Source organism: Anopheles cruzii, chromosome 2, assembly GCF_943734635.1.
Source record: "Anopheles cruzii chromosome 2, idAnoCruzAS_RS32_06, whole genome shotgun sequence".
Taxonomy (NCBI): Eukaryota; Metazoa; Arthropoda; class Insecta; order Diptera; family Culicidae; genus Anopheles; species Anopheles cruzii.
In genome coordinates this window covers 58,843,049-58,870,281 of record NC_069144.1, presented here as the reverse complement: position 1 = coordinate 58,870,281, position 27,233 = coordinate 58,843,049, and the positions used below count along the sequence as shown (strand labels likewise).

The 27,233-nt window shown below is 51.0% G+C and overlaps 1 protein-coding gene across 3 annotated transcripts; it reads right to left on the bottom strand.

The window, feature by feature from the left end:
* Positions 1 to 76: 76 nt before the first annotated feature.
* LOC128268812 (neurogenic protein mastermind) lies at positions 77 to 21,537 on the bottom strand. 3 transcript variants are annotated; one of them, XM_053006055.1, is made up of 7 exons: positions 21,364 to 21,537; positions 19,855 to 20,165; positions 19,554 to 19,749; positions 19,173 to 19,472; positions 19,005 to 19,104; positions 4,649 to 5,170; positions 2,422 to 4,537 (listed from the first exon to the last, which is right to left on the bottom strand). In XM_053006055.1, the coding sequence occupies exons 1-7, from the start codon at positions 21,535 to 21,537 to the stop codon at positions 3,825 to 3,827; spliced, it is 2,316 nt and encodes a 771-aa protein (XP_052862015.1). In that variant the 3' UTR covers positions 2,422 to 3,824. The 3 variants fall into 3 exon arrangements, with proteins under 3 accessions (XP_052862014.1, XP_052862015.1, XP_052862013.1); XM_053006054.1 differs by lacking the exons at positions 2,422 to 4,537; positions 4,649 to 5,170 and adding exons at positions 77 to 735; positions 830 to 1,839 and having other exon boundaries at positions 19,173 to 20,165; XM_053006053.1 differs by having other exon boundaries at positions 2,422 to 5,170; positions 19,173 to 20,165.
* Between the last annotated feature and the right edge of the window lie 5,696 nt (positions 21,538 to 27,233).

Genomic DNA, 27,233 nt, shown 5'->3' with positions numbered 1-27,233 from the left:
TATATATATCTGTGAGTATAAGCGTATACACCAAAAGCTCTTCGCTCTCTGCTCAGACTCTTCTATTGTAAACCGGCCTACTACGAGTAGCTACTGCTGCTGCACCCGGATTGGGCGCAGTAACCATTGATGATGTGTGCTGAAAACTGAAAAACTCCACCAAAATGATGAGGTTATGGGTCCACGTCCAAATTTGACGGGAAACAGTACTTTGTGCACTTCACCCGGCCCAAAATGGCAACGAAGTCAAGTCCCTATTCCAAAAACAAATTCGACACGTAGACTGACAACTCAGCTCCTCAGCTGTTGTGTGTCCTACAAAAACACGGTAGCGACCACTGTCCCATTCTTTCGGATGCCCCAAAACAAGGGAAGTGGCGTTCCGTTCAGCAAATGGCACCACAGAGCCTGCACTCTCTACATCGAGCCGGATTTGGCGTAGTGCCGCAGACCCGATTTCGTAACGCCACCGCCGCCGCCACGCTCACTGTCGTTGGTGGGCGTGGGGTTTTCCGCCGACAGGCGCTCGTGATACTCCTGGAAGCACGGCACGATGCACAGGTTCGTCTGGCACTCGGGACAGTGGTACTTGGTCTTGCGGCGCAGGATGCGTCCGTGCGCGTCGATCGTGTTCCAGCAGAAGTTGCAACCGAGCGCCGGACCCTCCCGTACCACCGGGCAGTGGCTGGAGCGTGGATTGTCCAGCCCGGGGATATCGCTCGAGCGGGACGATGTCTGCAACAGAGAGAGAAAGAGAGTTCGCATCACATTAGCATCATCCTGGTAGCGCTCCATGGTTTCCATTGTTTCCATGGCTCAAATGGTTTACCAAAGGAGTGGAGATCGAGCGCGAAAGCTCTTCGCCCTTCACGCGAATCGTACTGGCCGGTGTGGAGGTGATCGTGGTCACGGTGGTGGGTTTCTCGCTCGCACTACTACTGCTACTGCTGTTCGTACGCGACGGATTGCCGGACGATACCGGATCAGCGGGAACAACCACCACCGTCGGACTGACGCCGGCCGCTGTCCGGCTGTCGGAGGACTGCAAGTGGATGGTCGGGATAATGGTGGACGACGGTGTGGTTACCGCGCTGCCACCTCCCTCCTCGTCCGAGTCCGTTTTCAGCGAAGAGGACGGTGTCAGGTAGTGCGTCGATCCGGCGCTGCTCGTCACGAGCGTTAGCGGCGTGGCGCCGTGCCCGGTGTTGCCGGGGTGAGAGAGCTGCCGTTGGATGGTGTACGAGCTCATCGACTGGAAGGACGGTGCCGTGTGGCTGTGGCCGCCACCCGTTTGGCTCGGTAACAGTGGGTGCGAGTGTTGCTTCACAAGGTACGGTTGATGACTGGGCACCGCCAGATGGTGGTGGTGGCCGTGGGATCGCTCGTCCCCTCCTCCGGCAGGGCGGCTCTCTCTCGACGATCCGATCGGACCCCCGATGACGGAGGTGGTGCCCGACGAAAGGGGCAGAATCGGTTCCGATACCTGCCGCTCGAACCGGTGGTGCGACGGGACGGTCAACAGATGCGGATGACCGTACGTGGCCGTGGGACTGTTGTCGTCCGACGGTGTGTCCGGTTCGTAGGGTTGCTGCCCGGTCGAAGAGGAATCGCTTTCCTTTTTTATGCGCTGCTGCCGTATCAGGAGCCGGCCACGCTTGGCTACCGCACTGACTATGTGGCCACCGCCGGTGCCGGTGCCGGTCGACTGTTCGCTACTGCTACCAAGACTGCTACCCGTTCCGAGACTGCTTTCCGATGCGCCGCTTCCCGATAGCGACGATGGGGTCGATGCCGAGTGGTCCGGTGCCAGTCCGAGTGCAATTTTGGCCATCTCGAGCACTGAAACGGTAAGAAAGGGCATAGAAATATGAAGCATCTGACGATTCCTGTCTGACGAGCTTGTCGTTCGCATTCGCAGGGTACTAGATCGTCGCCATATTGTTGCGAGCGGTGACAGTACTGGTCACAGCCCACTAAAGCGAAACAAAAGCATCACCGGAAACTAATAGCGAGTCAAAGTCTTGTACACATTTACTCATTTTCCTCAATTTATTTAGATTACTCACATAAGTAAATACTTGCTTTCCACAGTTTCGGTTGTTCAGTGTGTGTGTTGTGTGTCTGTGTTGGGTGTGAGTTGCGCGTGTGTGTGTGTATGTTAATATGCTTTTCATTTGTTTGTCACGTGTTTGTCTTATGTTTGTCTCATTTGTATAGTTCAACGATGTTCCTTACATCGATATAACGACAATGGGCTTCTGCTTTATTGATCTGCTGCCTTCTTCAGAGTGACTATACTATGCGCTCTCCATTGCTTCTCTCATCGCCACCACATTCACTATGTGTGTTGTAATAATAGATACGACTGTTTACACTTTCATTTGCTTATGTCCACCTTGTCCACGCACGACCACACTACCACACCACACGAGTGGAAACCGAAAAGGTTAGCCCACATTCAGCTACCAGTGTGTTACTGTTTTTTTTTTGTTTCATTTTTTAACTTTAAGTTTCTTAAGATAACGTTTATTATTTTAGCGATTTTTACTATACACAGTGTGTGTTGTTATTTGCTTTATCCAGTTTGTTCTCTGGTTCTTTCTTTCTTTCTTTCTTTCTTTCTTTTGTTCTCTTTGAAGTATTCTCTCACTGGCATTTAAGTTCCTCTTTCACGATATCTTTGACTTGATTTGCCCCGGGTACGGGTATCTTTGAGTCGTTTTTCTTTGTTCTTTGATATTAATCCCCCAGGTTCGATAACTTAAAAACGTGAGAAACATTTTTTGTGCCATTTGATTACCTGGGGTGTACGCGAGTACGCTGATCTCGACATCGTCTTCTCAACGCAAGAGCGGCCGATTGATCATTGATTATCGATTTCCTTCCCAGCCCACAAATATTGATTGGCATATTGATCTCGAGATGACCTCGAGAACTGGAGTGTTTACTTTATTTGTTTTACTGTGTGTGTTGCTTCTGGGAACATTTGGAGGGGCTGGCTCCAAAAAAAACACGACGCAGAGAGCACGGTGTCGCTTCCCTATTGCTAGAACTTATTGACTGACATCATCCGTAGCAGAGACGCGCACATGGTGTTGTCTTGCCACCCTTCTTCACCCACTTCCGCTCTAATATACACGTACAAATTGCTAAACAAGAGTTAACAAAAATACTATTTACTTTGCTTCGACACCTTCATCAAACAAACCTCATCTTTAGACAGGAAATTCGCTCGCTTCTCTCTTTCTCACGCTTTCTTCTTTATGTACTATGATTTACGCTTTTCGCTACTAATCTACCGTTTATTAGTACCTCTATTAGTAACAAATCGTACGCACAGAGACACACTCGCTGAGCCAATTGATGCATCCTCTGCTGCGGTAGAGTTTATACAAATGTTTGAATATTTCTTCACTCCTTTCCCAGTGTCCACCAAACTACATCCGCTTGAGCGTTGTGAGCCACAGCAACATGAGAAAGTCTCCGGGTTCTTCGCCGCATGTCTACCTTTGAACCACATGCACAGAGAGGACCACACCCCAGGATGGAGAAGCAGATTATAAATTAATAACTGCACCACCCGAAGGTGGCGGCCGGAACCCGGAAGGACCACAGGAGAGAAAGTAACACGAATTATACACATTCCAATTATGTACATTCTACATGTTTCGACGTGACTTCGGCGTGCCGTTCAGTGGTCGGCTTTAAGATTCCGGCACCTCCGACGGTGGTTCCTCCTCGATTGGAACGACGACGCCCGCCGGACCCGAACCACCACCACCACCGCCACTGTTGATGGCGACCACGCGAAGCCACCCGTCCCCTTACATGGAGTTAAAGTTTAGGCCCTGCAAGTTGACGGCGCCCGTGTTCATGTTGACGGTCGCCGTGTCCGGGTACCGCTGGCGGGACATCTGGTGGATGCCGGCCGCGGTCGTAAAGTCTACGTGGCGGGTATCGAGAAAGCCCATCACGCCCATCGGATGGCCGTGCGGCGGACACATCAGGGGCGTGGAGGACGCCGCCACGGCTGCAGCTGCCGCTGCGGCCGCCGCCACGTTGGTGTTGTCATTCGCCTGCGGTTGCTGCTGCTGCTGCTGCTGCTGGGTTTGCTGGTGCTGCTGCTGCGCGGCCGTCACCTGCTGCTGGGTGGCTTGGTGTTGCTGTTGCTGGACCTGCTGGGCCGCCTGTTGCTGCTGCTGCAGGGACATGTTCAGTGCCGGCGACGAAAGGGCCGTATCGTAGTGTTCCATCGAGGCGTTCTCATCACCGGGCGGCGTGGTCGCCGTCGGTGGAGGCGATATGTTCGGTTCCAGCTTGATGCGATTCTTGATGCTGGGCCGGCTGATCGGGTAGCCTCGCTTCTTGTACTCCAGCCACAGGGTTCGATTGTTGACCCCGTACAGGCGAGCCGCTTTACAGAACCCGATGCCCCCGAATCGGACCGCCTCGAGCGCTCGCAGGAAGTTTTCGTCCCCTTGCGGGTTGACGGATCGTTTCCGCTTGACCGGCTGCACCACGGTGCCGGTTGCGCCGGCTCCCGCTCCGGTTGCACCGGCCCCGCCGGCCCCGTTACCGCCGGTACCGTTACCAGCCGTTCCGGCGGTCCCGTTGCCTGCGTTGCCGGCCTGGCCGGCCTGCCCCGCACTGGTCGTCCCGAGCGGCGACTGATTCGGGGTGCCGGTGCTGTACACCAGGGCCGTCTCGGTGCCGGCCTGCGGTGACGTGGGGGTCGAAATGTTCGACGACTGCTGGTAGCTGTTGACCATGCTGTTCGGGTTGACCGAAATGATCTGCGGCGAGAACGGATGTTGATAGATCTGCACCGGCGTCGTCGGCTGCGGTGTGGTCGCGTTCGAGTTGCTGGCCGACGCGTTGGAGATCGCATTGCCGGTGGCATTGGGCGCACCGCCGGCCCCTCCGGCGCCACCGTTCACCGTGCCGTTGTTTGCATTTCCAGCACCGCCTAAACTATCGCTCTGATGGTGTTGCTGCTGACTGGCCTGTTGTTGCTGATGGTGCTGTTGTTGCTGCTGCTGCACGGTTTGTTGTACCTGCTGATGTTGCTGCTGCTGCTGCTGGTGTTGCTGTTGCTGCAGTCCTAAATTCGTCTGACAGGACGCAATGCCAAACCGCGGATAATTCGTATCGATTACCGTCCATTGCCCACCTGGGAACGGAAAAAGGGAACAAGAGAGCTTTGATTATTTATTTGTTTTCTATTTAATTTCGCATCGCTTTTCGTTCATTGTGTTCGTTCCTTCTCTTGCTAACCTGTCCTCACTTCTGGGGGAGGGCGCGGCCTCTTTGCTATCTCATTTGACTCATTTGACTTTAGCTGCTTTACTTTACTCTTTTTCAAACATTTTCAAACCTTCGCAAAGTACTGAACGTATTAAGACTATTGAACTACGCAAAACAGAATTCAAAAAACTAGAAGACAGAACATATCAGAGAGAAGAGAAACGTTTACCGCCCCGTTCGCGCTCCGCCTAACAACTCGTGAGAGGTCTTCTCCCAAAAGGGATCGAAAGCGAAACGTAAACGAACTGTGCAAAAAAAAGCGGACGTATCCATACTCTACAAATTTGAGTTTTGAGTAAAACAGAAAAGCCAAACACTACTATACTGAGATACTGAGATACTGACGAAAGTTTGTTCATTCCGCAAAACGTATTTAGTTGCAGAAACGCACAGTTACAACGGAACGTCTTTCCAACAACCGAGGAACGTCGGTTCGATTTGGGGACACCTGGCACGGGGGCATGGGGTTTGGTCTCCGGACCAAGTGCCTCTTATCGTCTCTTACTCTGCTATGCGACACTCTGGCAGCGCGCTTCTCTCCGCGTCTCTCGAGTGTAAAATTAAATAAAAAACAAATAAATACAGGCATCGATTCCGCATACTGATCGTTTTTCTTTTTTTTCGTTCGGTTTTATGCGTTTTTCGGTGTGCCCGCGAGCTCTCTCTGTCTCCTCTTTCGTTGAACCCAATTTTTTTTTTTTCGTACAATTTTGTGGACTTTTGTGTGCGTGGAATTGGTGAAAGTATACAATTTCTTAACATCACCGACGACCGATGGATGATTTTATCACTAGAAATTAAGATTATTTTCCAGCATCCGCAGAGCAGAGTCGGAGCATCATTAACGGAGCAGTACGGAGCACGACATTTACACACAGACACACACCGAGTTAAAAGGGACAATAAACGGGACACAGTAAGGTGAACAACGAGTGATAAATTTAGCAATGAACGGGGTTTGTAGGGAAATAATTCAATTTCAGGCGGGGGGCAATATTGATCAAAGTTGTAAACTGGAAACGCTGACGACAGTCAGCAGAGTTGGTAATGAGATGTGCCTTAAATGGTATTATTGCTAACGCACCGCCCCACCGACGGCACGCCGGAACACGCCGGTGTCCCAACTTTAGGGTTGGATGAAATGTGCCATAATGCGATGTATGTGCTACGTCGTGCGAGGCTCATGAGAGGGAGCGGTGTGACACAGGCAGTAAGTGGTGGGCGATGAAATGAAGCATGAAATATGCAAATAATGAAAACCCTTCTTGGAGGAGCGAGGCGATCTCCTTCGGCCAGCAATCGATGCGGTGGTGATCGATAAAATGTGCATCGCGTGCACAGTGTGGTAAATGTTAATTAAAGAAACTAAATTTGAGTCCGAGCCTGTTTTGGGCTCCGAGCCCTCTGAGGGCTCACAACCGGGCCGGGCTGTCAGGTAGATTGCTGATTCAGGCGAGATATCTGCCTCGCCTCGCTTTGTGCGGGCGCTGTCAAGCGTGCCAGGTGCAGATAAGTAGTAAATCTTACGCTGACCGCGAAAGCTCGTTCGTTCAGGGGCGGGCCTATGCAAATAGTATGCAGCAACCCCTCATCACCAGACCCCGGCGGCGCCGACGATAAAATCCAATCCTAATTACGTTGAAACGTACCACACAATCACGACAACGACGGCGCCAGGATGTGGCAGGTCCTTGCGTGCGTGTCTGCTGCTGCTGCTGCTGTCGGTTGGCGGGTTCCTTCCGTCCGCACAACCCGCCTTTCTAAGGTGCGACATTGCTTCCGGTTGATCGCGCACTCATCTCATTAGAAATCTCTCTTCGACCTCCCTCCCTTCGGCCCGACGAGATCTCGTATGATTAATTTGTCTCGAGATGGGCCATCGAGCGCAGCGCAGACACCAATCCATTTCAGTGACGCCATTTCCGGCCGCGTCATAAAGCAGTGAACCCGACACCCGAGTCCGAGATAAACAACGGACAACAGCATATCGATCGGCGCGACGGCGCGATCCGACTGTGCCTCATCTTATCGCAGAGCCTTTTATTATAATTTACGACATTTGTTTTCCGAAAATCGAATCCATCACGAATCGTGAACGTACTCTAATCTCGTTGCGTAACTCTTGCGCCACCACAACAACAACAAAAGGGACCGCGGAGCAGCAAAGGGTCGGCTCAAAGATAAATTACAAAGATAAACTTTTGTCCAGCTGCAGCGACGGAAGCGGCCCACCGTGAGGGTGGAATCTTCACAAAACTTCACTGCTCTGTGTGGTGCATGTCCGGGCGAGGCGCGCGCATCCCGCCCTCCGAGAGCTTCCTACAACATCCCTGGCAGCCGTCCGAAACCATATAACATCGTCATGAATCTCGCCATTTCCAACACGCGCCCCCCGACGGACGGACGGCCCCGGGACTGAGGTGGTCCACAATTGCCTTCATCCTCTCTGATCGATAGATAGTCTCATCAGCAAGCGCTAGCGGCCACGGAGAGGGACTGTGTGAGAGAGTGAGCGGGAGATCGGGACGTGCAAACAGACAGTCAGACACACAGACAGACGTGGGGAGGTTGTTCGCAGGACAACAACTTTCCCCGTCCCGCACCAAGCCAAGCGTCGTCCGTTTTCTACCCGTTTGTCAGGACCGTCGTGGCTCCAGAATTCATTGCCGTCATCAAGTGGCGCAAAATAGGATGCAGGACAGCTGGACTGGGAGTGGGCACCGGCGGAGCAGTACCCGGGACACGGTGGCCACCACTATTACAGGTGTGAGTCCAAGAGTTTGTGTACAGTGGCGTGCACGAACTGGATTACTTCGCATCAATTTGATATTTCATTACTTTCTTCCCTTTTTATTCCATTTTATTATAATAATAATCGTTTTTGTGACCATTTTGTGTAGGAAATGTTTTCATTCACACGCTCCTGCCTCGACCCGGGAAATTTAATTTGCTCCACGGCACGGCACAGGTTGACTCGTGTGCTATGGCCTCCCCAATGCTGTGTGTGCTCAGTGTGTCTATCGGGGAGGAGCACGGAAAATCAAATTGGGATGATCATTCTGTTGCCGCTTAGCAACATTTTATGCAAAATCGACCCAACAGCAAAATCGCATCACCATCATTTCCTGGCGCACTGGCATCATCAACAGACGGACGGGGGGCCGAGGCCGCTTCATCCCACCACAACCCACCAGCTGTGGGCGGTGAACGGGATAAAAATGTATCGGTAAATGGCGGAAAGCTTCCAGCGGTGCGATGAAGAGTTATCAGAAACGCCCAGCCAATCCTGGGGTCTCTTCATAAACGCCCGGCTTCCACTGCATTTCTGGGAGTTCCGCCGGGTCGGCCGTCATGGAAATGGGACGCTACGTTGCGGGACGGGACGTAAAGGAATCGGATATTGACTGGCGGGAGCGGAACGCACACAAACGACGTGCCACCAGTGAGACTTTAATGAAGAAATAGAAACATTGCACGCAGTTTAATAAGCAGAGAGGACAGCGCTCGAGCCTCCAACGGTTTTTTTTGCCTTTTTATAGAAAGTGATGAACTAAGAATCATGCAAAGCATGAATTGAAAATCTTGATCTTTTGTAATAACTATAGAACATTCACAGAAAATAGAGGAAATAGTTACTACTTAAGCAATGCATTACGGTTACGGTACGGTTTACGGTTATAAAAATATAACTTTAACGTTCTTAATTCCAAACCTTGTGATTTGTGTAACTTTTTGTACTTTCTATCACTTTCTTGTATTTATTTTCCCAACCCTGGTAGAAGGACGCACATTATGAGTCACAAGCATTCGTTTATTTCCTTACGTCAAGTCGAATCAACAGCCAAGAGAACTGGCGCCTGACCGTGGATTTGGAGCGTTCCAAAAATGATGGATAGGAGATAAAAGCACCCGAAACCGAAATTCTATCTTCACACAGAAGAGGCTCGCTTCTTCGCCGCAGCTTCGCCGGCGAACCATACAAAGCCTTGAAAGGAGACGCTTTTTTAATAAAGAATGGCATCAGGATACGGCAAGAAACGGGGCCGGGAGGGAGGGTGCCTACAGTGAAAGCAAATCACAGATCTACGTTTCAAAAGCATTAGAAAATTATGTTTTTCCAACCGACAGTTCCTAATTGCAACGGGCGCACCGCCCTACACACCGTCGTTTTGTGCTCTTTTTATTCAATCGCCGTCTGGCGCTGACAAGAGTGACATACAAATGAAAGGCGGCCCCTAATATAACGTTACGAAGCTATTTAAATGCTTTCCATAAAACGCGGCACAACATCGATAGTATGGCATTTATCATAAATCATTGCACGGTCCTCGAATGCACGCCCCGAAAGGCGAATACAAGACTAACGGTGGTTGACTAACGAGAAATGCACAAATACAATAGCACCGGGCAAAAATCGTATGAAATTATTTAAATCTCACTAACTTTGTAAGAGCCCCACAGCAGCACAGCACAGTAGTCATTGAAAGCTCTCTCCTATTGCGCCACCTAATGAAGCATTCATTCTCGAGTGTGCGGTGCCCATTGATTCGCCCGCCATTAAAACGTCAAACCGAACCGAACCGACGGTGTCACGCGGCACCGGAATATGCACCTCACTAATCGATGAGCGGTTGAGTTTACTAACCCGACCACGGATGGTGGGGCAAAAACCATACAAGAAAACGGGTCAGACAGACATAGCGAGAAAAAGAGAGAGAGCATTACAGACAGGACACCCAAACCCAAAGGCGAACCCAAAGGCGCTACGCTCACCGTCCGTCAAACGGATATGCTGCTGCTGCAGGATCGTTTGCGCCGCCAAAAATATGATGGCTCTCCGTGTCGTTGCTGTCATCGGTAGTCAGAAAATGTGTATTGTGGATTGGGAAACGTTAACCACAAAGAAAGTTTTGGTTTTGATTTCCTTTTCGGGTCCGAGAAAGAGAAAGAGAGAGTGAGCGAAATGCGAGGCAGCAGAAAAATCAATACCAAACCATCAATCAATGTCACCAGCGGCGGATCGGGAATCTTTCGAGTTTCTAGCTTCTATTCTCACACGGCAGCCACACAAAAACGCCATAGATTACTAAGCACTTTCTCCCGGCTGTTCCCGAAATTTTCCCAGCTCGCGGAAAATATACTTTCCCACATCGTTATCGTGATGGTAGTAAACAATAAAGATTGTAAAAATACACGTCTTTTCCAGAACACAGATTATCCAAAACGATTTTCCAATATGGTGGTTCATGGTCGTTGGGTGCTTTGATTAACACCAACCAACATCGACTACTCGACAAACCATCGATGAAATTGTATGTCGACTCCAAGGTTTGTATAAGTTTTCAGTCGGTTCTAACAAACATGGTAAGAAGAGAAATTTCCAGACAAGCGAACGAACAGCTTTATCGGAAAAATCAACAGGATTTCCCACTTTTTATCATGTAAAATCAATCATGATTTCTATACAAAGGTACATCCTGTGAGGATACTAGTCTCACCCATCTCAGTCGCACGGTGGGTAGAAGGACGATATCGTACAAGTGAAGTGAAGTGAAGATTCTACTTCCGGCCATTTTATTGGAGCCCACCAAAAAACAATGCACAACACATCCAGCACACCTGTGTTCGTGTGTAACCTGCGAACGGGGGCGGCTTCGGAACCAATCTCGTTGCAAACTAGTTCCGCCAGCAGCAGTAACATCGTCCCGCGGCCCAGCAGAAACACGGAGATTTAGTTGGATTCAATTTAGCTACCTAGTCGACGCGCAAAGTGCAGTTCCGGGCCCCAAGGTACGCACGCGAAAGGTCGACAGGCAGTCCGCTTCTCTGCCCACGGAACCGAATACCACACTCAAACCTAGGAGGAGCAGCGCCACGAAACGAACGAAGAATGAGGAGTCGTTCGGCAAGCAAATCGAAAAGCTTTCCTGCGTTCCAGCTCTCCTGAAATACAACGCCCGATCAATACTCTAAACTGAAAAGCCCCCAAAAAGGGTCGAGCAGATTGAGTTCTGGCGGGGGACAAGTTCGTCAACTAATCGGAATAGATGGAAAACAAATGGACAAAAAGTAATGCGTGGCACACGGATCAATGCCTCAAAACAACCTTTCCGATCCGGAAGAAGTAGTCACAACCCAGCCATAATCTTTTGCTTCCGCTTACATTACAATTTTCCGGAAACTCATATTTTCGTACAATAAAATATCTACACGATTCTCCGCCTGCAGCAGCATGGATCGGCACACTTTACACTCTGGCCACACGCAAAACGGCCCTTCTCGCACCGTGTTTTCTATCGATCGACGAATGCACACATTTCAATCGAAGCCCATGTTCGCTGCCTCCGCAATGCTGCCCCCTCGCACTGTGCCCCGTTGGGTGCCAGACTGCGAGACGTTGCAGTTGTTGCTGAAATGCTGTCAACAGCCAATCCCCGGCCAATGACGGGATACAAGCTGTCTGTGGGCCCAAAGCCGGAAGGACGTAGCGTGGCCCGGTACTAAAATATTCAACTTACTCCCACAGGAGGAGGACGTCGGACCGACCGGTCGCAGGCGCATTCCGGATGAGACGAACCGATTGAAATGGTTTCGTGAAAAATGAATAGGTCGGCCAACGGACGGACTAGATCGAAGAAGATAGCTTCCGAAAGCAAACAACCAATTAATGAAGCAAAAAAGTACGGCAAGAACTAAAAACCGGTGTTCCTTAAACGCGGCGCCAGGTGATTGACCAGAAAACAGTCAGTCAGAGTCAGTCGGTGCACGGTTTGTCACCTACGCGTGCCACGTGTCCTAGCTGCTGTCCTTCGTCCACGAGCTTCTATTGTTCTGCTCCGCACAGTCCATCAAAATCACTCGTTTGACGTACATCACACGCAAGAAAACAACGAACGAACGAACGAACGAGAGTTCAGATCGCCGACTTCCGACTTCGATTAACTCGGTGGCGATGTAAAGGCCGCTACCCATTCTCGGGTTCGAACTCGCCGAAGGTTATGCCCGGTCGCGGTGGTCCTAGGGACGAGGATGGACCCAATTAAAACTGAGCACCTTTCCACGATTCGATTCGTTATGTTTCGGAACCCCTTTTGTCCGGTACCACTTGCGGCGCTGCTTGGCACCGACGCACCGACGAATTCTAAAGGACAGGCAACGGTGTCCGCACCACCGTCCGCAGGTCCAGAAAGAGCTCTCTGACGTCTATCATGGTTGGTTTTTAAGCCTCACACCGACCGGATCCCGGGCGAAGTGTTATCCTTTCGGTGCCGGGTGAAGGGCTTGCCGGGCGCATCGCATACTGCATTCGAATAGACAAACATCCCATTGAGGGCGATGTGGGGGCCCGACACAACAAGCGACCCTTTCGACGACTGGCGTTGGTGTTGGTGCTGGTGCAAGTAGAAAGAGCTTCAATTGTTCTAGATTTGATTGAGCACTTTTTTGATCAATACCTTCGCAGTTCCCCGATCGATTTTTACTAAACCCAGCCTGAATAAGCCTTTTCTTTGGGGGTTCCGTTCTGATGGGGCCAAAATCGATAAACGAAGCAGCCAAATGCCATCCCATTCCGGACCATTGTAACTTGATGATCCAGAGATGGCGTAACAATTGAGGAGCAAATTAAAATTCGAAACGTTAATAGACCGGACGGCAAAAGGACATCGTCCACTCTGTCTCCACTCTTTTTGGTTACATTTGCTTTTGCGATGCTGGAAGTTACTCGATTATCGGTGCTAAAAAGGGATACGTAAAAAGCATAAGGTCGTTGGACCGCTTTGCTGTGGTTAACCACCGAGTTCCACTCATAAATCATTTCCACACCCAGCACCAGAAAAGGAAAGGTGTCAAAAGTATCACACTGTACCGAAAGGCGGCCACAGCTGCAGGATAATAATGGGAGGATAGTAGCCCGAGAAGCCTGGCAATCGAATGGCGTTTTGTTTACCAAAAGTAGCCCAAAAGGTAGCGGCGTCTGCATTGCGGCATTCATCATCCTGAACCGTTCAGGAGGACGGTTCCACAGGAAACAATCAGTCCCTAATAAAAAGCGACCTTCTCTGCGGCACCACACCACACTTATTAGTCCATTCCGAATTGAGATGTCCATGACTGCTTATCGCACACTTATTAGAACGCGCCACGCTAGGCCCACCGTCGGTCGAACCACGCGCGAATGTGCGATAGGGGGGGCCTGCAAAACCAGTTCCTGTTTTGCGCCCTTTTCCACTTTCCGATGCCGCTAACAAAAATTTCCATTCACCCAACGGGCGGTGGTCTAATTTGATGAAAATCACAAACCGTTAAGCCTCCGACTGGGAACGAATATGTATTCAGAACGTCGAGGACGTCGAGAGCCGTGCCAGGCCGAGTTGACTTGTGTGGTTGGTTGGCTTCGAATGGCCGTGCGTTTTTTCCCTCCACGCTCTCTCTCGCGCCGGCTTCTCTATTGCCTTCATAGACCAACCCGCGCAGGGACGATAATAACGATTGACCGGTCGGCCCCACTCGAAGTCTGCAGGCGGAAAATGGCCGGCTTCCAAATGTGTGGATTTTTATTTTAATGAGCACAATGGTCCCAATGGCCCACCACGCTGGCCACCAACCAGGCAAACGGTTAATGTCAAAGTCCGCAGGGCGTGTTGAATAACGCATTTCAATCAGACTTCCAATAAAGTTGGGATTTAGGATCGGTCACGTGGCCCCTACCCGAAGCCGGGGGGCCGTGTACAAAATAAAATAAAACCTGACTGACAAAATAAAACCAAATTAAGTTCCTGCGCGCGGCCCTCCGGAGATGGAGGCGCATGGTGGCCCCCCGTTTGCGACAGAGACCCCAACAAACAGGCAGCAGGCAGCTCGGTGAGCGACGTTAATGTCACCGCCTGTCCATGTCGGCCTTCCGCCTGGCAAATGCAAGATACGACCGTGGGGGTCGCTGGAGGAATATTTGGTTGACAACTCGCCCCCCCAGAGGGCAAAATAATCCTTTCCGCGGACGAGAGCGCTGGTCCAATTGGCGGCGTTGGGCCAAAGTTGGGCGGCGATGGGCCATTTTTGTTTCGCCGCGATCCGTCGGAACTGCATACGATAATGATTATAATGTGGAAAACTGGTGGAAAATGAAATGAATAAAATAATGAAAACAACGTGGAGCCGTCCCTGGTGACCGCTCGACCCCGGCCTGCGAGTCGCGCCGCCTACGAGCAATCCGCAGCACTGTTGGTCGGAACGCCGCCCAGGGGGCGGCGGAGTGAATTTTTTGCTGTCCAATATTTATTTGTTAATTTTAATTTTCAGCTATACGGCAGACGAACTGACCGTCTGTGTGTGTGTCTGCGTGTGTATGTGTGCTTGTGTTCATGTTGGATGGGTTTATCGATTGTGTCTTCGTTTTGTGTGCCCCCTGCGGCACTTTCCTACGTTTCCATTCGAGTGTTCATCTTCCGAACCCGAGCAGGAGCGATCGAAAACGAAACTATCGATCGACCGGTGCCAATCGGACAACGCGCTGAACGGGGTTTAAATTAGCCCCGGCAACAAAGTTCGCGAGTCCGAATGATTAGAGATTGACCGAGGAATTGATGTACAAATGACTCCGCGTGGCTCACCGTTAGAGTCAAACATGGAAACAAAAGAAACCCCTAACGAAATTTAAACATATTCCCAGTGGCGAAATTAATGAAAAGCGATCAACCGACCTGGGGCGGCCGTCCCGCAAAAAAACAGATTCCGGAACAGCAGTCCCAGCGGCAGGCACAAACGGCGCTTGCTACTGTGCCGCGGTCGGTATTATCATCACGTGTCTGATTTTAATTACAATCGCCAGAATAAATTATTATTATATTAGTTCTGTCTTTTGCCTTGGCCATCATTTGGCATGGCCAGCGCGCGCAGTGAGATTCGCCGACAGTGATTTTTTATTGTTTTGCAACAGAAGAGCCGTGAAACACGTAAAATATTTTTGTATATTATTCATGCCGTTCTTCTGGTTCCCGGCGCTCCTGGTTCTCCGCTGTGTACCTACGGATTGGGTTTAATTTTTAATTTGTTTTGTCAATCCGGGCACCGCGCGCTGACGCTTCCAGGCGTTTCCAAAGGGAAAACGACCGGGAAAATATGCTACGGGGCCAGTTACAGCTCCAGAGAAGGAAAACTCCAGAGTCCTGGAAAGTATCACAGGGGCTGGAGGGACTCCATCCGGGGGCTAATTTCACGCGACCATGAGAAAACGGGTGTTTTGACGCGCACACCACACAAGAGTCGTCGTCCGAAGGACACTGGTGGGACACAGTCCGGGCGGTCGGGGGTGCTGCTTTGGGGTGCTAGCCATTGGGGAAGGATTAACTTGACACGACCGCGCCATGCTACACATCAACAAACACTGAGCGCATAATTTAGCACAGCAAGTCTGGTAAGCCGTCCGACAACGGTGCTATATTCACAAACGGGCGGTGGGGGCTCACTCGGAATCGATGGCCACCGGTCATGCAATTATCATTAAACTGGGCTGATTATGGCCATGCCTTCCGGGAAATACATCGCTACCTCCGAGTTAAAAGGACCGGCCGGAAGATAATGTTTATGGGACTTTTAAAGTGTCACCCCTCACGCCTTTTTGGTGAAAGTATTGTGTGGCCAGTAGTTTTGCCGATTTAAGGAAATGGTTGCGTTCGACAAATCGTTCATGCAGGATAAGCCCGGATCCGCTTTTAATGGCCCACTACTACTGTCCACAGAGCAAATCATTATAATATGTACATCGAAAATGGTGACCCCCGGTGGTGACTTTTCTGGGGGTCGTGGTGGTGAGCCACAGCCACTTTTTTACAGTTTTTGGTCGCCGTTTTTCACACGGAAATCCCCGTCAACATCCGTTACTATCATAAATTATCGAATAACAAAGAAAGCCCGGGAAGCCTCGTTACATAAATAAACAACCAATGCGCCCGCCCGCCTGCCTGCCGCTACCGCTAACCCCGTGGGCCGCGAGAGGGCTCAGCAAATCGAAAATCGAGCCGGAAAAACACGATCATTACCGTCCATCACAACCACACAACCATCGCGCGCCCGCGTTGTAACGCACACGTGTTTCCTCCTTAAATGCACGCCAGCCAGGCCAGCCGATGGAACACGATGCATAATAAATTAGCAATCGAAATTGCGTCCAAACGCGCGCTCAGACCGCAATCGGGAACGCCGGAAACGGAATCGACACTGTTACTGTGTCAACTCGCGGCAAGGACTAGACCGCGGGCTCCAATGCATCTCGTTTTGCTAGCCCCGAATGTCGAACAGTATTCACAACACTCGGCGCTCGGCAAATAGTTAATTGCAGTGCTTTGCTAGAACGACAGGAAAAACAATGATTAAGGAATTTTTAATTCTATTTCAGTTTTCCATAGATTCAGGTTTTCCATTTTGCTGTCATTTTGACGTTCGGTAATGGCATAGGTGGCTGTGACGGCTACGTTTAGCTCATGCGTCACACATCGATCTAGTACTCTTAGAGACATTTTGCTGTTCTTAGTCGGTGCGTTCCAAGCGTTCCAGCTGTAGAAGCTATGGTCTGACCATAGGCCGAATACTCATCCAAGAATCATAACCGAAACGAGGCCAAAAGCCACACAGGTGAATAAATCGAATACCGAAACCTACGACTGTTTGCAGCTGTCGCTCACTAAACGCATTTATGTAACGTACATTTGATTCTGTCTGTACATTTGATTTTCATATTAAAACCCCTTTAAAGGGTATTTTTACACAATTTGTTCCCTTTTAGGGGCCACAATGTCATTATCGCACGCGGTATGCTTGTACAAAACATTTAAAACAACGTTTGATCGTGTGGCGCCCTGGATTGCCATCGGGTGTAAAACTCAATATATCGGTGGTGATACCGGACGGAATCTCCTCAACCTCTGGCCGCCAGCCTGGCGATTTGATTTTATTGAAAATCGACCAGCGCGCATAGCCGGGGAAAATTAAATGGTTTACTGAATGGGTAGGCTATCGATCGATCCGTGCTCCGCGTTGGGCGGACCACGGGTTCGGAATGTAAGTCAATGTGCATCAGCAGCATGGTAGCAGCTCGGGGAAAAACACGAGCCATGTAAATCCCCCCGCACGGCACAGCCCCGCGCGCCGAAAACACTTATCCATCGATTCGAATAATTTAACCATCACTTTGCATCCCGGTAAAATCCTGATGACATTAAAAGGGTGGTCCTCGTCCGTGCAGCTCCCAGGCGCGTGTTCAAATATTGCACCGTCAAAGGGTACCAATTTGCTGCTAGAGCCGAGCCGATCCGAGCCCGGTCTCGTCGTTCCCCCGCGGGGTTTTGATCTCAACCCGAGGCCCGTCAACAATCATTAGCCGAAACCGGCCGGCCGGTGGCTGGTGATGGTGAGCGGCGCTACAGCGGGCGCACATCCTCTGGTTCTTGCTTTTCCCCCTTTGGCCGTTTTGGAACGAATTTTAATCAGATCGCTATTTCGTGTGCGCCGCCGCGCCAAACAAAGTTTGCGGTAGTCGCACACTTCCGGACGGAACAGTGCCAAACCAGGTGCCGCAGAGAGCCGGCCGACCGGACGGGGGAAGAAAATTGTTTTTCACCAATCGAAGGGAAAATTGGATGGCCCCTCGCGTTAGGTGCCGCTTCTTTTGCTCTCGATTTCGACTCTTTTTAAACATTAATTTTTGATTTCATTGCCCAGCCGTGGAGAGTCAAATCTCACGACCCGATTAGGCCGTATATTGACAAACAGAAAGACAGAAAAACAGAGTGGCCAACTTCGGCCTCCGCTCCAGCTGTCGTCACGACAGATATAACGTCATTAGTCGGTTGACGGTAAAAATATGTGAAAATTTCCTTTCGCTAGAGTTTAAATGCAGTTTTCCTCTGCATAATGCACGACGTGACGGCTACGGAGGGGGCATAATGAGGCACTAACCAATTTATGGCAGAGCTAATTTCCCATTTCGCTCGATACATCGACATCCGTTCTCGGCAATGTCATTACACATGCGCCATCGCACCAAGCGGGGGGGGGTAAATTAACGACCGCGTCGTCGTCCACTTGGAAAGTGTAGCCCGGGACCACCTCTAGGCACTTTTTAATGTTGCTTTTATTTTAAATATATTTTTAACGCCTGCGAGCCGAATTGATCAAAATAATGGCAACGAAATGGAGCGCATAATCGTGGGGCGCTCTCTTTTTTCAAAACTCTTTTTGGCCCCGTTAATTACGTGGGAGACAAATTCAATTTGTGCACCGCGCCATGCAGAGCAGCGGGTGGCACACGCAAACGCACAAAAACTGGACCCGCGGCCCCGGTTCGGTTGGATGGGAATTGATAAAATCAATAACGAGATGGAGGCCGACAATCAACGCGACGATTGAGTGACTTTGCGCAGGTTAAACATGCAGCAACCGGGAGGGTTCCGAGATTCCGGGAAGGAAGAACCCAGAAATCGGTTCGGATCAGAAATAAAAACTAAAACACTGGCCTCGGCCACGGCAATGGAATTGATGGAGCGAAATGATTGAAGCGAGACAGTTTCGTCGGATCGGAATCGGACCGATCGAACGGAGGAATGAACAATATGAATGATGAGCAAGCGGATACGGAGACAAGAAGAGACAAGAAGAGTCCGCGCGCCAAAAAGGTTGGCCGCCGGCCAAGGAAGGCCACTTACCGGTGTGTTGCGTCTGGGACTGCGTTATGTTCACGGTCGTCGGTGTCGTCGAGATGTCCATCGGTATGGCCTGCGTGACCCCACTGAGGTCTTCCGTTTTCTGTAAGAACCAGGACACACCGGGGATCATTAAGGGATTGACCGGGCCACGGAGGACTCTCTACTTACGATGATGCTGGGAATATGGTGGCCCGTCTCGTCGACACTTTCCTGCGACGACTCGTGCTGCTGCTGGTCCACGTCCGAGCTGGGGCTCTCCTTGATGATGCGAATGTTGTTGCCGGCGGCGGCTGCAGCGGCTGCAGCGGCCGCAGCCGCAGTGGCCGCACCCAGCGCTAGCGCCCCGTGACCCGTGGTGTACGATATGTTGTCGACCTGTTGCTGAATGTGCAGGTGTGGCACGAGATTGAGCGTACCGTCCGTGCTGGACCCGTGCTCGTCGGACTGCTGCTGCTGCTGCTGTTGTTGCTGCTGTTGCTGCTGAGCGGCAGCGGCGGCTGCCGCGGCCGCAGCAGCCGCTGCAGCCTGCTGCTGGGCGACGGCTGCCGCTTGCTGTTGCTGCTGCAACCGCTCCGTGGACAGAGAACCCGAACCGGTCGAGGTCTTCCGTAACCGCTTCCGTCGTGCCGCGGGTGACATGTTTGTCGTTGGGGAGGGTGACCTTCGCAGCTGAGGCTGCTGCTGGTGTAGCTGCTGCTGTTGATGATGGTACTGTTGCTGCTGCTGCTGTTGTTGCTGCTGCTGCGCTTGTTGTTGTTGCTGATGATGTTGTGCCTGTTGCTGCTGCTGTTGCTGCTGCTGTTGTTGCTGCTGCTGCTGCTGCTGCTGTTGCTGCTGCTGCTGTTGCTGCTGCTGTTGCTGAGATTCCGCACTGGCCCATATCGCTTCGCCGGTCGCGCCGGACACCACGTTCGTTCCCTGTATCAGATCGGACGGGTCCAGCTTGCTCAGGTCCGCCTTGCAGACGGCCGACGCGTCCGGCATCTCCGCCAGGCCCTTGATCTTCAGCATTTCGGCCGTTTTGAGCACCTGCGGCAGCTGCTCCGTCGACACGTTCACCTCACCGTAGTACATAAAGTCCACCATCGTCTTCAGGTCGATGTACTGGACGTCCTTCAGTATCACGATGGGGTGCTGGCAGGGATTGGCGGTGAACAGTGACTGCGCGCGGGACGAAAGGGGCAAAAACACAGGCAAATCAGAACCATAAAACACACGAAATTTGAAACCATGGTACCTCCCGCCTAGGCACCTCCCCCCAAGGCACCCGAACGCCGTGTGACAGGAGGACGACACGAGAAAAACAATTTCTCATCCGTCCTCGAGAGCTCGCTCTGGGCCCCCGGGGGACCGCTTTGCAGACGATAAAACCCTGCCCACCATGTTATCATGCCTCAATCAGCAACAGCACACAACATGCACATTCCCCGACCCGGCCCGGACCGGCCCAGGAATTCGCCTTTGCCGAGAAGCTCACTTTCGGGAAAATTTGATTCGCCTGCAACAGCAGCAGCAGCTAGGGGGCGATAGAAAGTGCCCCCCAAGGGCGTTACGGAGGCCGCGGCGAGTGGATAATGAATTTTTCACGCATTATTTTACACCCTCCCGCGAGCGAAAGGGGTGAACCCTTTCGGATTCTCGACGGGGAAAGTGTTGCTGCTGCTCCGAATTGTTCCGAACAAAACCAGGGGAGGAAAGGGCTTGATTGAGACGTTAAACATGTGCCCTCGGGGGGGGTGCCTGGCAAAGAACGGGGTTTCCTTTTATCGTCGCCTTTATCCGCAGACTCAAAATGTTACACATAAATTAACAAAAAGTCGGCCATCGGCTTCAGAGAAACGAACGAACGAAAATGTATCTCTCTCTCTCTCGTTGCGGAAAAAGGACTCGAGAGGCCACCAAACGCATCGAAAGGGTCCAAAAATGATGCCCTCAAATTGCTTTGCATGAACGCGCTCATTACGGGGGCTTACTTTATTATCAGCTACGAGCGACTCGTTGCCGTCCGGAACTTGGAGATTAATTAGCCCCGTGTCTGGGCCTCGGAAAAGTGCGTAGGTTGGCCCCACCGTGATCATTAATATCCGCTGCGCCACACACAACCGATGCAAAGGATTAGCGCGCCTTCAGGTCTAACTTAATTAAACGGTCCCTCCTGTGCGCGTTGTTACGGGAACCCCCTCGGCCGGGTTCCCCAGGGGAATCGTCACGTCCCGAATTACACACACACACGCACGCCAAATAATGCCGATCGACGGAATTCGGTGGTTGGCAATATGAAAACACAACATTCTTTCTGATCTAATTAATTACCGTTTGAAGGAGTTTCAACACAAAAACAACCGGCGCCGAGACTTACCTGAAAGTAGGAGCTGCAGGCCGAAAGGACGACCTTGTGCGCCTGCAGTTGGCGCCCTTCGGCGGCCAGCGTGACGTCGACCAGGCTCTCATTGTGCAGCAGCGTCGAGAAGACCGAGATGAAGTTCGGCTGATGGTTGTTCCACCGGAGACAGTACTGCTGCACAGACATCATTCACGTGCCGTTAGTTGGTTCGACCTCGCCTTGCTAGAGACAGTCTGCTGGTCTAGAGGGGCCGCGAGGAGCCGGTGCCCACCTCGCCTCGCCTGCTGCCACGAGATACAATTATGTTGAGGAGCTCTCTCTCTGTCTCTCTCGTACGCTTATTCTGGATGTGCGCCTCTGTGCTGCTTATCGTCGGAACTCTGAAGGGCTGCAAAGGGACCGAAAAAGGTAAACCGGGGGGAGGGTTAGCAAAAGGGACAAACTTTTCCGATGGGGTGCGCCTGAACTGAAAAGGCTCTGGCACCATTGTGACTTCAAATGATGCTCTAATGATGCCCGGTCCGTCACCGAGCACGTTCACACACGTTCAACGGCGACTAGATTGCTTGCTGGCTTGGTTGCTAGGCGAGAATGTGCATTAGACATTCGGCCCTTTGCATTCCATTAGCCAAGTGCCATCACGAGAATAATATCGAAATACGTACGGATCAGACAGCACATGATTCCCATTTTCATCGGAACCATTCCGACAAAACGACGGGTGAACGCGCGCAGGCGTATCCGTCCGTATTGCTAATCGAATCCTGAAGAAGTCAGTATCTTGTTAACACAGTTTTTAACTACACCAGAACCAGCAGCAGCAGCGCCACCAGCAGTAGCAGTGGGCCACTAGAACGAACCGTACAAACGAACCATAATGGAATTCAGGCCCCCCGCCTAATGGGTTTTGTGGTTTTCCGATCCGGGATCCGGGAGCCAAAGTTTCAAATTACATTCCAGCACGCGTGTCCTGAGCCAAGCAGGCCATGCCACCGCGTCTGGTGTTGTTGCTCCGTGTGTGCTTCGGGTGAAAACTTTCGAAACAAACTACCAAATTATGAGACACATCCGAGTGCCAGGACACAACACACTAACGAGTGCGTGGTGTCTTCTGCTGTTTCTGTTCTGTTGTTCGGTGCAATTTACCGCGCGACCAACCGGCGACGTTCGCGTAGGTTTTTGTGAGGCAAAGAACGTCGCCAAGCATACTACGGTTTACGGTGTTGGCCATTTTGCTCTTAGGGAATAAAAAGCCTCCTTTAATCGATGGGAACTGTGGAGAAATGTCGAGTTTTCATCCTGCCTCCATAGAAGTTTACAGGGTGTTTCATCATGATCGTGCATGACAACATACTATTTAAATGTCAAATAACTCCGCTATTAGTCAGTCGATTTCGCCAAATTAGCCAGATTTTGAAACGTTATTCCGCAAAAAAAGCGAGCTGAAATTGTAGTGCGTTAAATTGACAATAATCGTTCAACTGTGAAAACTGTGTGTGCTTATTGTTGTCGAATTTTGTCTGTCTTCTATCTGTGGGGCTATTAAATACAATAAAAAAAATGCCCAAAAAGGGCCGCTTTTTGTGTGTTCCTTCGTTGAAGGTTCCCCGAAGCAGGCAAAGACCACTCGGCGGTTGTAGCCGGACAAGTAAGTAAGTAAGTCAAGCACTTCATGCATCCGAAATCTTGGACAATCCGTCCGTTGCGTTTGACAGACTTTCACCACGAACTGAAAGCTGCGTCTTCATTTATTAGTCTCTCGAATCGCCCAATATTAGCAAAACAAATTCAAAGCTTAATCTACATGCGATGCAGATAACGGATCGGACTAACGACAGACCCCAGAGTTTATCCATCCTTAATCCAATGACCACACCACACACACACACACTGTTGACGCTGCTGCTGCCTTTTGTTATATCATTCAAGACACTTTCCCCAACCGGAACCCAGCACAATTGATATGCACAATTGGAGATACGATTGTGCCGTTTCCCATTAGGCTAATCACCGGCGCCTCACCACACAACAAAGACGCGCGCGCGAAAAGTGAAGAAAACTCTTCTACTTTGCTCGCCGGAAATCGCAAGCAATTATGGCACGGCGCACCAGTCAGCCAGTTGGAGGCTTTCTTTTCTCTATTGTTCACTCCATCACCCCGCACTGTTTCACACTGGCAGAGGAGCACACAATGGAGTCCATAAAATGCCACGCGCGCGTGCAATGTTCCCGCGAAGTTCCTGCATCTCTCGCCGTCAGGTGGTCCAAAGAATTCCGACCCATCCGGCCGTCGCACGCACACCGGCGCCGTGTGCACGGTAGAGCACACCACCACACCACCAAAGAGCTACAGAGAGAGAATCGGAAGCATACTTCGGCAAAAGGTGCATCCGAACGTGAGAGAGGCCCCCGCGGGGCGGCAAAGTTTAAATGGCCGGCGTGCCTTCTCGATGGCCCCCGCACGCACCGGTGCGGGGGGTCGATAGCGTAGGACCGTATCAAAACAAAAATTCATAATACATAATGTACTCTGTCAGCTGCTGGTGCGCTGGTGGCCGAACGCCGAGCGGTACGGGATTTTGTTGCCCGCCACCCGCTTCTTATGTCGGATCACCTAAACCGATGTTGGAAGCAGCGGTGGTCTCCGGTGGCCACTAGCTGGCTGGCTGGCTGGTGTAGCGGTTGGCTAAAAATAAACCCGTCCATCCGCCTGCTTGCCTGCCGGATTCGAAAGCGAGCGCACGGCCCTTCACCGGTCACCGATCGAACCGTGCGTGCGTGACCGTGGTGGTGATGATGTCATCAAGTGGCGCGCGGTCTGACGTAATCACCTCGACGGGGAAGCTCTTTTTGGGAGAGCTTTTAACAAACCAGAACCGATAGAGCGGAGAGCTTTGCGATGGCGAATGATTAATCATCAAAATTTGTCCCGCAAAAGGCAAACAACGCCACAAAAGTTTGCTTTGTCAACAGGGTTTGTGGGGAGCAGCAGATGGCGCGCGCAACTACCATGTGTCCCGTCCCACCACCCACCGGGGTCGATCGATTTTTGGGGGGCGCAATTTAATTAAAAATCAACAAAACCTGGTTGGCTTGTTAGTGTGGCAACCCCTTCGGTGTGTGCGTGTCTGTGCGGGGTCACGTCACGAAGCGGTGCGATGGTGTGCGCTTCTTATGTTGTTACAAAGTACCCCTGGCCGCGGACGGTCTCGCAACAAAGTCCTTCGGCGATGGGGCGCGAAGACCATAAAGGAAAGGAGCACGCGCGCTCTCACGCTGCTGTCTCTCACTGCTCTGTGGCCCGCGTGATGTCACCCGCGTTCAGGGATGATGATGAGCCAACCCAACCAACCCGGACCACCACCCGGAATCGGCGGGGTTCGGGTTGCCATTTCCCCGCTTTCACTTTTCTGGCACTCTTCTTTTCGGGGGGAACTCGTTGTGCTCTCATCGTGCCATGACGACGACGACGGCATCTTCTCTCGCGCGGATTTTGCCCATAAATCTTCGAATCGATCATTTCAGGTGTGTGTGTGTGTCTTGGTGCGCCATTTTCGCCAGCATCCTCTCGCTTCATCGCAATTCCGGCCCCCGTCACGGATCGTCCGTTTCAAATTTCATCTAAAAAAGGGGGTAACACAGTTTGGGGTAAGTTTAGGGTTGTACTTCTTTTTGCCATTTAAATGATAAAACTTACAGCCGCCACTTTAAGTTTGAGTCGTGCGTGTGTATGGCGTTGCCGGCGGAACTTTGGCCTTCCTTGCTCCGAGACCGAGTTGTTCCGAGATAAGTTTTGGGGAAAAATTAAATTTCTTTTCAAACAAACTGCACACGACACACGCGGCCGGCCGGTACCCCGCCGCCGGTGCCATCTGTGGCCATCCGCCGATCCCGAGTCCCCCGCCCGAGAGACGATATTTTATTGCAACGAATAGCATCTTCTTCCCACACGACACGGAAGGTATTACTTAAAAACAACCCGGACGAATTAGACCGAGGACCGGAGAACGTGAGAAATAAGCGAACGAGAAAGCCACAAAGGATGTAATTTGGGCCCATTTTTTGTCGGAACGCGTCGTTCGGAGTCGGTTATTGTTCCGCACTGGGGCATACGACAGGCAGAAGGACGGGACACGCAGTCGAAGGAGGAAAACCACAATCAACGGTTGACATATGCACACTGCGCTCTCGCGTACGGACACAGCCGGCGGGAATATTCAGAACCGTGTTCGGGCGGCCCAAAAAAAATCGCGCGCTCGCGTGAAAAAGGACAAGAATGGAGCATAAGAAAACGACGGCCAACGACGACAGAAAGATGCAGCAGCAGCGTGTCTTTCTTTATTTTTTATTTTGCCCCGAACGGGACACCATTTAATTTCCTGTCGCAACGTGATCTTACCCGCGCGGCACGGCAAAGAGTCGGTGACGAAAACGTACATGGCCCCCCACCCGGGACACATAATGGTGTTGGGAAGTTTGGGCACCAAAACAATGGCCGCGACAATCCTTATCGAAAGCGATAATAAAGTGATCATTATCGACCGCAAAAAGAAGAGATCACAACCGCGTTGCATATTAAAACCAAATCGAAGAATCCATCATCGACTGGCACCACGGTTAAGGAACTCAAGACGGGCAAGACGCAACATTTTTCACCACAATTTCCGTGATTAATGATCGATGCCCGCCCTGAAGGGGGTCCCAAACGGCAACGGCGATCGCCGCATCACGATTTTGGGCAGCCAAAAATTGATGCGAGAATCCTGTCGGAGTCGTGTCGGACTTCGCGCGCACGTAACGGTACACCCGGCGGCCGCAAATTAGCGGTCGTAAAATTAAAATAGTTATCGATTGAACCATAACTCAGCTGAGCGGGGTGGACAATATATTCAAAAGACCCAAAGAAGAGCTTGTTATCAAATTGTGAACCATTATTTTGCGAGAACCCCAAGAACATCGCCTCCCAGTTTTAATTGCCATTTTGTTTGCCAGTCTGGGGGTTTTTGGCCACCCTTCGGCGGCAGCACACACTACACACACCTGGTGGTCATAAAAATCACCCACCCGCCGTGGCGCGTTTCTAATAAAAATTTGACACACTCGTGCGCGCGCGCCGCAGCGGGAACCGAATTTATATTTTTGCCGCGTGTGGGCCAAAACGCGAAAGTAAACAAACACACGGACAGCGGCAGCAGGAGCATATTTCGCAGCTGACTCTACCGCGGTCCCCGTCCTGCCGAGATTAAACGCTATCGTTCAAGTTGACTGAAAGTTGTTTTATTTTATGCGCTTAAGTCATTCGCTCGGTTTGATGCTCATCTCATCCAATCAATTCGCCAGCGTGTCCAATGCCCGCGCCCGCCACGACACGATTCGACACGATATAGTAGGCTGTTCAATAAGTTCGTACGGGCAATAACAGAGGGCGCTGCTACGAGTCCAATTTTGTAATATTGGTACAATTTTCATATCAACGTATGTGAAGTTTCATTTCAATCTGTTACTACACTGTTAATTTTTATTTTTGGAAGGTTTAGAAGCAAAGGAAAATTATGAACGAATATTGAAAGTGTATAAGGACTCTTCACCCTTAATTAGGAGGTTAAAAGGGGGGTTTCTGAGTTTAAACGTGGTCGTACTAGCCATCAAAACGTTCCATGTCAAAAACGTCAAAAAACAGACACAACGCCTGAAATCGTAAAAAAATACCGGATATCGTATTGGAAAATCGTCAAATCACTTAAAAAGATTTAGCATAAGGCCTAGCCATCTCATTAAGCAGTATAACCAATATTTTGACTGAAGTATTTGGTTTTAGAAAGCTGTGTGCAACATTTAGAACGTTTTCGAAAGGGCGAAATGAATTTTGTGCATTGCTTCACTAT